We start from the raw sequence: 11,048 nt of genomic DNA, 5'->3' as shown, positions 1-11,048 counted from the left end.
AAACCATTTTCTATTTCATTTTGCAAATGTGATTTTTTTCAGCAGAAAATGAGACTCATTAGACCAGAGAATGCTTTTCCAGTATATCATTGTCCAGTTTTGTGAGCCTATGTGAATTTTAGCATCAGTTTTCTGTTCTTAGCTCACGGAAGTGAGACTTCAGGTGGTCACCTCCTTCAAGATTGAACATGTTGTGCATTCAGAGATGCTCTTCTGCTCATCTTGGTTGCAACGAATGACTATTTGAATTACTCTTGCCTTCCTGTCTGGGCATTCTCCTCTGATCTCTGGGATCATTTTCACCCAGAGACCTGCCACTCACTGGATACTTCCTCTTTTTTGGAACATTTTTTTCTATAAACTCTCAAAATGGCTATGTGGGGAAAATCCCAATAGATCAGCAGTTTTTGAAATCACTTTTGTTCTCATTCGCATGCTTGGTTTGAACCTCAGCAGGTTAACTGCATTTTGATTGGCTGATTAGATATTTGCATGAATGAGCAGTTGAACAGGTTTACCTAATAAAGTGGCCATTAAGTATAACTTGCTAATGTGTCTTTGTAATAAAACCACACACAGTATAACATTCTGTACAAAGTTCTTCATTACCTTCATGTTAAACATATTATATTATACAACTGTTTTGCACACGTGACAAATTAACAGACTTCTCTTAGATTAATCCATCACCAAATAATGATCAATGTACTCCCTTTGTAACTTATTTTGAGCCTCTTGCTATGCAACTTTCTGGCCCAGTGAAAGTACAATACAGTAGTTACATAAAATTACATAATCATAGTACCATCCAGTCCCTTTTCTCCATTTTGCCTACACCAGAACTGCTGATGCTCCAGCAGTAGTTTCTATGCTGTGTCAGCCAACAATTTACAGCCTAGTTCCAAAGTTTACATTGAACTAAGTGATTTGGTACAAATGTTTGAAAATGATTACAGTAGCGTTAATTCTTCCCATTATTTTCCACCTCTTACCAGCCCATGACTCGGACAAGTTTTATCCTCCACAAGTCTCAAGGAAATGTGAAGATGTGAAGTGCTGCATATCAGTGTTTCAGTCATTGCAGAGTCTGTTTTATTGGTTTTGTTCAGCAAGCTCTCTGGCTTCCTTCACAAGATCCATCAGAGTGGAGAACATAGAGATGTCAGTTGGCTGAAGACCCATCTTCTGAATCTGAGGCACACAACAGTATAAAGTTATGACATGAGTTTCTAAAAACATATTTTTGTTGACTGATAAATGTGCACTGCTTGTCACATGTTCATATATGTGTCTTCATACTTGGACTACATGTGGTTGTGCACTCATGGAATAGCACCCACCTGTTCCCCCAAGTATTCCACATCTAGTGCCAGCTGAAGACGAATCTTGCCATCATCTGTTAGTCCACCATTTGCTCCTGCTGTTGTAGTCGCGGCTGCACCCTTCCTGGCTTGTTTCAAGCGTTTCAAACTCTCTTCCATCTTTCTGACTGAGCTCAGCACCTCTGAGATGGTCTCATAGTACCTGAACACAACATGAGATGGGAAAGCAGAAACAAATTTAATTCGCTGGCTGAGGCTGGAAAAATCTTTATAAAATGTAAACAATCCAGCTTTTAGAAAGAAATATTCTCCCTGTTGCAATAAAGAAACATTATTGTAACATCATCACAGGCCATATTTCTAAGTCATCAAATCTATTATTGTATCAGGGTTTAGTGGTGGATATGTGTAATGCTTACTTCTGTGTGCACTCAGACAGTGAAACTCGCAGCCACTCTTGTGCTGTGTGAGGGGTGACCAGCCCTGTCGAATCAGTCAGTAACTGATGTAACGGGCGTAAGGCATTATCCATGTATGCTGATGCACGCACCGGTATATCCTACATGGAGAGGAGGTACAAAGTATGATATTATATACTATAAATCAATATACAAGCTTTATATTAAGCATTTTAATACTGTTTTGACCAAATGTAAAAAATAAATTAATATAAACTGAATTATTTTTCTTGGCCTCTTATTGTGAACCACTTGCTTTGTTGTGCGAGTATTGCAGTGTAAGTTGGTACATAGTTACAAGTATAGTGGATCAAATATCAGACAAAAAAACAACCAGTCACAGGTGCAACATGTCTAAAAACCTTTAATTAGAGATATTTAATGAGTTTCTTTTTAATATATTTTAACCAACTCAGATTAGCATTGTTTTGCCTTATATATTGACCGAGTTTACAAAGTGGAACTCATTTTGCAATGATTTGGATCACATTGATTATAAAGACTTGGCAGATATTGTTCTGATATTCACTCTACAATTATCAATCACTAATAATAAAGGAGTCTGCCAACATTGCCACAGAAATGACTGATTAATCAGAATAACAGACTATTTCAGATGTATGTAGTTATGCAAAGTCCAGCAGCACTGCAGTGATGTGCTGAAAGGGCTTGCAGCAAATTACCATGCAAGTTGGTGAATGAATGCAAGAACACACATGTTCAATAGAAAAATAAAGTCAAAGCATTTAAAAGTCCAGTAAATTTCTCTTGCTTTTTTTTTTTGATGAAACTGCAATCATAATGAAACTTTATGCTCAGTGACTACACGACTTTACACACAATCAATAAATCAAATCAGCCCCATACTGAAGCGTTATTCATTTCAATAAAAGCCTTCTGGGATTTGAATATCAAACAGAAAATCTACCCATGGTTGTTAATTCAGCTTAATTTTGAGTTGAATATGTTGTGCATTTCCAAGATAAGATTTTGAATTTTACATATGGTGTTTCCTGCATAAACAACCATTTGAACGCAACGGCATCTAAGATATGATATGTGAGAGTGCACCTTATGAAAACATTGGATAAAGACATTTGTATACATAATTGCAACTTCTCTTACTTTATTAGTTCTGCGGTAGAGTCGTGGAACCTCTGAGGCACTCTTCAGGAATCGACAGCTGCGTTCGGTCAGATGCTGGGTCATCCTAGTGTTCAGAGAGGGAATGCTGCTTGACAGGGAAGCCTTGGAGTCTGCTAGAGCATCTGACATAGAGGAGAGCACTCGTTAATGCACATACAGTCAACTTGAGCTAACATCAGGAAGTGGAAAAACCTGAGATTTAAGAAATGATAGGAAATACTGCATAAGAAGTGAACCTAAACTGTAAGTCACCTTCCACAAGAGAAAAGTTTTTGAATCCAATGGCTTCAAACCGCTTTCTGACCATCTCTGACAACTCTGGGATCTAAAGAAAGACAAGCCAATTGTGAGATGAAGGAAACTAAAGAGGAAAATCCTTTAAGAAACTGCAAATCAGGCTAAACAGTAATATATTAAATGTAAACAAGTTGGAACTACACAGATAAAAATGTAATTAGTTTGTTTGTGAGCACCTGCTCCTGCAGTTTTTGGATGTCTGCTGCAATGTAAACCAGCTGTTTGGTGGACAGGGAGGCAGGACTCCCACTCTCACTGCCGCCTTCCTCCAGTGATGTTCTGCTAGATGTAGAAGAAGCTGAGCTCGGCAGAGGCCTGGTTGGCTCCTTAGTCACCTCAGAGGGCGGAGACTTAGTCAGCACCTGCACAAGACAACAATCAAGATGAGAAACAGGTTATAACAACTGGCTTTTAATTTGGCTTCTTTGGCATTTTTTTTAAATCTCATAAATAAATAAAATAATCAATAAATAAATAATCACATAAATAAATAATCATTCATATATTTTAAGTTTACCTCATCAAGAAACTTGGCATATCTTGAGTACAGCTGCAGCGTAAGCTTCCAGAAGCGATGTGCCAGAGGTGACAGATAGACATTGTCTGACCAACATCTCACTAAGCAGGACCACACCACCTCAGATACCTGCAGGTGGTATGCACTGCCAGCTGAACGTAAGCAGATACATAGTTACTCTAAGTACTGTATAAGGAACAGATAAAATTCAAATACAATTTAAAAAAATACAATAAATCCACCTGGTGCTGCCACCAATCCATCACTAATAGCATTCTCTAGACGTCCTGCAATTTCCTTGTATCTGGAAAAACAAAATTAGCAACACAGAGAGGGAAGGAAGAAGACAATCAATCTGTTATCAGCTTCTTTCTTGCATCAGCTCTGATGTGTACGTGCTCATAGCGTGAAACAACAACACGTGTAATGGAAACTTTCAACTTTCCAGAAAAGGTTAACCGTGGTGGTTGTGAAATAAAGACATGAACCCTAATCTTTCTCTTGACGTGCAATGATGAATGTGTGTGTGTATTTGTGTTGTATGCTTTACAGTGTGCGAGTCTGTGGGGGTGGGAAGAGGTTGAAAAACAACTTCTCTATTTTTCCACAGAGATCAATCACCTTTCAGCCAAGGTCCAGCAGCATGTTTATGGACTATGTTTAGTAACTTCCTGACCATTTGCCAACTTGTATTATCCCCCAAAATTGCTGACAGGTTGCCATTTTAATCCAAACATTTCTCTTAAGTTCTTGAAGAAAGACTCAATTTTTTTTTCAAAAGTACATGCTGTACACATCTTTATTTATATAATATCAATATTGTTAGAAAAATGTATAACTAAAAGTTGTGTATGATTTTTATTCTACATTAAAAAAAAATGTTACTTCAACCAATTCCCTAAAAAGTTTTTGGATTTTCAGCTTATGGGTAACAAACATACAATATACAAACATACTTAAAGTAACACTGTGAACATGACTGAACAGTTAAGGCCCTTTATGTTTATAAAAATGACAAACTTCTTCTGGAAAATAGACACAGAGTGTTTGAGTGTATTATGGTAATACTCACCGTAACTGAAAGTAGACAGGCAGGTTCCATTTGTTCTGGAAGCTTGTATATGAAGGGTGTATTCTCAGTCTCTTCACACTGGCCTGTGAGCTACACTGTCGTTCAAACCTCTGCACAAACTCCATAGTTACACTGTAACGCTAAAAAGATGATAAAACGAAAAGGAAACGCAAGAAAAAATTATACAATCAAACTTTGCATTATGTGACCATACACATGCATACACAGTCTAATTGTGTCACTGCAGCTTTACCTCGTAGAATATGTCGGGGTTTCCAGGGTTAAAGATGTAGGCCAACCTTTCCTCTATGCCTTTGACCATCTCTGGCCAAACAGAGTTCACCAGGAAATCATAACCTGGCACTATGTCAGCTCTGTCACTGAGAATAAAGGGTACATTTAAAATATGCTTTGAAACTTTATTCAGTAGTCACTATTATAGCCACTGACTTACTTTGTGTTCGTAATACTAGTAGAAATTATCAGTTTTGTACAAAAATTGAAAGCCACTACTCAGTGAAACTATTAGAATATATTGTTTTTTGGCTTTTCAAAATTGTTCTCCCAAATTTTCAGAATTAGGACAAAAATATCCTATTTGACACAAATCTTAAACTTTAAATTTATCCCAAAATGTCCTTTTATTTGTCCCCAAGCATATGGCCAAGAAATGACATCACTTAACTAAAAAAAATAGCTACCAAAATGGTGTAAAGATAATCACATAACCTGGTTCATATATTAAATGCAGTGACACTGAATGTGCTTTGGATGAATACGCCCGTAACATTAATACCTGGATATGGCTCCTCCAGTCACCTCTCTGAGCAGTCTACAGTGGTGTGGAACAAACTCCAAAAGTCTAGAGTACATCATCTGAAGACCACTTGGACTGGACTTTACCACTTCTTCAACTATCACCTAAAGAAAGAACATGACAGGGGATTAAATTAATTTTGTATCTCTTTTTCAGTATTTCATCGAAATCTGTCTTTTTAAAAAGTCAGAATTTTCTCTGCCATATTTATTATAAACTAATAATGCTCCCATTCATGTTAGATAATATCTAAAACATATTTACGCAAAAAGCTGAGGTATGTGTGTCATATTTACCTGGTCCATATATGGTTTGACGAGCACCTGTCCTACCAGGGCCTCAGCATCTCGAGTCTTGTCTACGGTGGCGTAAGTCCTCAAGCAGTGACGTACCATGTCCACATTCGATGTCTGCAAGCCCTCAATCAGCAGACCCTCCAGAGACTGCTGCAGCATAGACGTGATCCCTGCAATACGCTGGCAGAAGACATTCCCACTTGGTGCGGTTCGTTTTGTGCAGGTGTGAACACAGTAGTCATACTCAGGTGCAGACATAACAACCCCCCCCCCCAAAAAAAAAAACAAAAAACACTGAGACCCTTTGAAAAGAGTTAGTCTCAGTATGTTCCAAACAAACCCCAGTGCAGTTTGTTTTGGGGGTAAATGTGATCTAACCCCGATCCGGACCAACTACTAGGTGTGTGCTACAAGTTTGAGCTAAAGAATGAACAGATAGCCACCCATGCTTTGTATTCTTGATGTGGAAAGTTACTATAGATGTGCAAACCTCTGCACGAGCTAGCAACTAGCTGTGAAATGAATGTAAATTTTCCATTTTCTCACACAACACTTTCTTCCTGTCTTTACTTTTATGCTCCCACCCCAGACACATCTGGCCAATGAGCAGACTGAACTTTTTCACATGAGTTGTAGTGACACATTTGGGAGTTCACTTTGATTTGTCTCTGTCGGAACATATCCAAACCACAGAATAAAGCTACATGTTTACAAACTCATCAACTGATTCAGACCAGAGTAAATGAATTATAGGTCCGCAAACACCCTAAGTGATTGGTTCATTAATACTTACAGGTCTGACTTTGTCCAGCAGGGGCATGCCTTTGCTCTGTACAGCGTGGAACTGCAGCTGGTTGAACTCTGTTGCAATCCTTTCTAGGATCTGTCCTGCTAACAAGGGGCTGTGAATAAAGAAAAATAAAAACCCTCACAATAAAAATAATAATAATAAAAAAAGAGGATCTATGGAAAATGGTCTGACTCGCAAGATAGCATTATGTCCCTGCAAAGACCAAGCTCAACAAAACATAACTCCTGATGTGATGCCTGGGATCTGGTTTGAATTTTTCTTAATCATTTCAGATATAATTTAACAATCTACCAAGTAATACACAGATTGACTAGATTAGCATGTCAGCTCTCTACCTGCTGATCTCCAGAGAGCTGGATTCCTTGGAACTCTGTGAGTGAAGGATTTTCTCAATCTTCTCCACTGATCGTACAACCTGAATCAGCCTCATCACACACACCTGATTGATGGTGACAATGAAAGGGAGAACTGAGCTTGCTATGGGCTTAACATAAAATTAACACAAAATACAGTTTGGTCAAAGCATAAAGTCTGACCGTAAAAAGAGGAGCCAAACCTTTTTTTTCTGCAGGTCCTCGTGCTTCAACAGCTGGTTATCTATCGCCTGTATCACCTCACTAACACAGGACCGCAGACTCTGCAACAAATAGCAACCAGAGAAAAGTACTCAGTGGCAGGAAGTAATTACAGTCGGAAGTATATTTATTCAGAGAAGAACGTACCATAACCTCCTCACGTAACTGTCCTAATGGCACAGAAAGCTGATTGAGTGCTTTGTCCATCCCAACCTAAGATGAAGGAGCAGATGTCAGATTAGGCCCAGGCTTTATTTAAGAATATTAAAACTGTAGGATTTGTTTAACTGTTCAGAAGCATATTAACAGACCAAATACTAGATTCATAACTGTTAATAACAGTAAGTCACAGATATTTTGCGGAATACATTGCTCTTGGGAAAAAAAAAAAAAAAAAAAAAAAAAAAAAAAGTGGAAAAGATGGAAATTCCTGTTATGATTTCTTGCCACAAGCTGACAATTTATAGTCAAACTTTGTCCAAAACAAATTTGTGATTCAGCATGGGAAAAGCCAGCGAAGGACACAAGAGCCCCAGCTGCACTCAAAAATGGCCAAATGCAATCAAGAACAACCAATATTTGTAATGTTTATTATTATAATCTTAAACTCTGCAAAGATCTCCCAAAACTATCCAAATAATAATTCTTACTGAACAGTAACAATTATTTTTTACTGAACAGTAACAATTATTTTTTACTGAACAGTAACAATTATTTGGGTGCAAAAACTGCAAATAAACAGTGCACTGGCCTTATCTGGTAAACCTCTCAACTATAAGTGGAAAACCCCATGTTTGGCTCTGCCAAAATTTGCCAACTTTGTGACGCAGCAGACTTTTGCGCACTTAGCCTGTGACGATAACGCTGTGTGGACTGTGACTGATCAATGGTGGCTTGAATACCTTTTGGCATTTTTAAACCACAAGTGTAATAATTTATGAACATACTACAAATGAGTATTCATCTTTCTGGATAAGTTCTGCACCACAGAAATTCAAAGGATGGATACAGTTTGACATTTTCCAGTTAAAAATAATCATTAAAAGATACACCAAGAAAGATTTGTTTTACAGTTTCATCTCAAAGTTTTGAAGTCTAGTAAGCATGAAAAGTTAAAAACTTGAATGCAAGTTCAATAAGTAAGATCCGTAATCACTCATCTGCCTGCTTTCTTGGGTGTTCAGGCTGATACGCTGTCAAACTCAGTACAGCCATCATTACTTTAATCCAATCATTTTCTTGCCTGCTATCTCCACACCAATCAGTCCCCATTCAATGTGCTTTAAACCTCACTGCTCTTCTATCTTTCTGCCTTTCAGGCAGCCGCCTTCTCCCCATTGCCATCTCACACTGATCACTTACAGCCCAATCCAAGCCTCCATCTTCATCTTCTCCTCTAGTTAGGGTCCTGTACACTGCTAGGATTTTGTTCTGCTATGATGGGCTAGAGTCTAAACGCCAATTCAATTCTCTTTCTTACTAAATCATTGTTCCCAACGGCCTCTCCTTATTGAAACAGAAAAGTATGAAGTGCTCACATTTTCGAAGTTGAACCAGCAAAGGTTTGCTTGATTAGTTCTACAGATTTGGCCATTTTTCCCATCACTTAATTTACAAATTAAATCATTGAGTAGATCTAATAACTGACAAGACATACATTCTGTTTATTTACATAAATAAAACAATACCTACCAATAATAATGACTGATTTATTAGCTACATTTCATCAAGGCAGTTTACAATTATGTTAAATTTTAAATTACACCAAGGGACATCCTCCTGTTGGCTACTGTTTCTAAACTTTACACATTTAAAATTACAGTTACTGCCATTAGATAACATGAATAACAACTGACCAGGTTGGTAGAGAGGTTAACAAAGTCTGCATAGTCCTTGTTGATGAGCTCCACCATGGCTGTTTTCAACAGCTTGTAGTAGAGCTCCAGGTCCTCTCTCAGTTCTTCCAGCTGGACCTGTTTCCGACACTCAGCCACAAACTGGTCAACGTCAAAGTCATCCTGCAGACACAAAGGGAAGAAGGCAGCATGCATTCAACGACACATTAACTCTGGTCACTTTGATAGGTACATCTTGGCCCTCCTTTTGGTTTGAGAACTGCCTTAATTGACTGGTGATAGACTGAACATAGATTCGGAAAGATCGGTGCCTTTCCTGTTCTTGCTATGCCACTCATTTCAAGAACAGGAAAGGCACCGGTGTGTGTGGTGCATTCAGAGATGCTCTTCTGCATAGTTTGGTTGTAACATCTGGTTATTTTAGTTACTTTTGCAGCTCTATCAGCCATTCTCCTGTGACATCGACGAGGAATTTTCACCCAGAGATCAGCTGTTCACTGCATATTTTCTCTATTTTTACACCATTCTCTCTGAACCGTATAGAGGGTCGTGTAGGGAAATGCCACGTTTAAAGCCACTTTGATCAGTCTCATCCCTCCTTTTGATGGTCGGTTTGAACTTCAACAAGCCAAGTCTAAACCTCGTCCACACGAGCAAACGCTTTGGATTACTGCCATGTGATTGGCTAATTACATATTTACATTTCTGAGTTAACAAGCACTTGGACAGGTGTACCTAACAAAGTGTCAGGTAAGTGCTCAAACTGCAATCCTCAGGCGTCGACTGTTTCACGCAGAAACGCCTGCATGTTGCCTGTTATTTAAGGTTACTCTGCTGGCTCGGTAAAAACATTCATATCTACTGACTGGTAAACCTTTACTGACACAGGAGCATCAGAATGAACGTCCACTATCGACATTTAGCTAGCCTAATGCTAGCTAGTTTGACAACGTAACGCTTTAACCAGCATTTACACACTCTTACCTTCATAAAAACATCCTTATCGAAGCACAGAGAATCCGGTCCCTTTGGTAGATTCATTTTTATAAGAAAACACAACTTGAAGCTACAGTCAAAGAAATGACGACCAGCCTTGAGCTGCAGTCAAGCTTCCGCAAACATGGCAAGCGCACCGACGAAGAAGACAATGATTAAGATAATACTCCTGCGCCCCCTAGAGGCCCCATGCAATGTGACCACAGTGCATTGAGACCGCAGGGGTCGCTGTTGAATATAACCTAAATATTTTAATATTTAAATAAATAAAATGGTTTGTTACTAATAATTTTGGATTTCAGAGTAGTCACATAAAATTGCTCAAAACTTTTAGGTGCTCAATTTTTTATTTCCAAATGCCATTTTGTTAATTTGCAGTATATAGAAAAAAAATAATTAAAACTAAATCCGCATTCACTGTGACAGTCCTTTCCAACATCAACAGCGTTTCTCTTTTCTTTGCAGTAGATATGAAAAGAAAAATCTATTTTAATCCATATATTGAGGTCTTGTTTAATTAATAATTCGCGATGGCCAAAATATGAGTCTGTTTTCGCTAAAAATGCTTCTAAATATCAAAATAAATTAATAAATAATAGTTGTAATTTTATTATATCTATAATCTAATAAAATAATTTTGAATTTTAATTTTCCTCGTTGTCATTTTCTGCGTCCATCATTATTATTCTAGCACTGTATTATCGTTAGTCATCATAATCTTCCTTCACCTCAGCTTTAGCTGCCATCAGCCGCACCGCTCCTGTCCGAGTTTGCTTTAGAAAGTGAAATCTTATTGGCTGGCGGTGCAGCGCTACGGCGTCAGGTGATTCAGTGCCAGCCACTACTCTCGCTATTCCTCGGAGTGGATAAATAACTCGCTGGTCT

At 38.2% G+C, this 11,048-nt stretch overlaps 1 protein-coding gene across 2 annotated transcripts; it reads right to left on the bottom strand.

Annotated features, from left to right (window-relative positions):
- Window positions 1-581: 581 nt before the first annotated feature.
- cog2 (component of oligomeric golgi complex 2) lies at window positions 582-11,034 on the bottom strand. 2 transcript variants are annotated; one of them, XM_085296565.1, is made up of 18 exons: window positions 10,152-11,034; window positions 9,168-9,329; window positions 7,459-7,524; window positions 7,293-7,373; window positions 7,072-7,175; window positions 6,719-6,827; window positions 5,926-6,105; window positions 5,609-5,733; window positions 5,066-5,192; window positions 4,813-4,952; window positions 3,983-4,044; window positions 3,741-3,892; window positions 3,400-3,585; window positions 3,179-3,251; window positions 2,906-3,048; window positions 1,742-1,881; window positions 1,341-1,524; window positions 582-1,191 (listed from the first exon to the last, which is right to left on the bottom strand). In XM_085296565.1, exons 1-18 carry the CDS (start codon window positions 10,206-10,208, stop codon window positions 1,093-1,095), a joined length of 2,190 nt encoding a protein of 729 aa, XP_085152691.1. In that variant the 5' UTR covers window positions 10,209-11,034; the 3' UTR covers window positions 582-1,092. The 2 variants fall into 2 exon arrangements, with proteins under 2 accessions (XP_085152691.1, XP_085152692.1); XM_085296566.1 differs by lacking the exons at window positions 7,459-7,524; window positions 9,168-9,329; window positions 10,152-11,034 and having other exon boundaries at window positions 7,072-7,177; window positions 7,294-7,373.
- Between the last annotated feature and the right edge of the window lie 14 nt (window positions 11,035-11,048).

The sequence above is a fragment of the Mchenga conophoros genome, linkage group LG13 (assembly GCF_057382185.1).
Source record: "Mchenga conophoros isolate Kocher_MC1m ecotype Shallow Benthic linkage group LG13, M_conophoros_male_GT1.1, whole genome shotgun sequence".
Lineage (NCBI taxonomy): Eukaryota > Metazoa > Chordata > Actinopteri > Cichliformes > Cichlidae > Mchenga > Mchenga conophoros.
The sequence above is the reverse complement of the archived record's forward strand: the minus strand, read 5'-3'. Positions and strand labels throughout refer to the sequence as shown.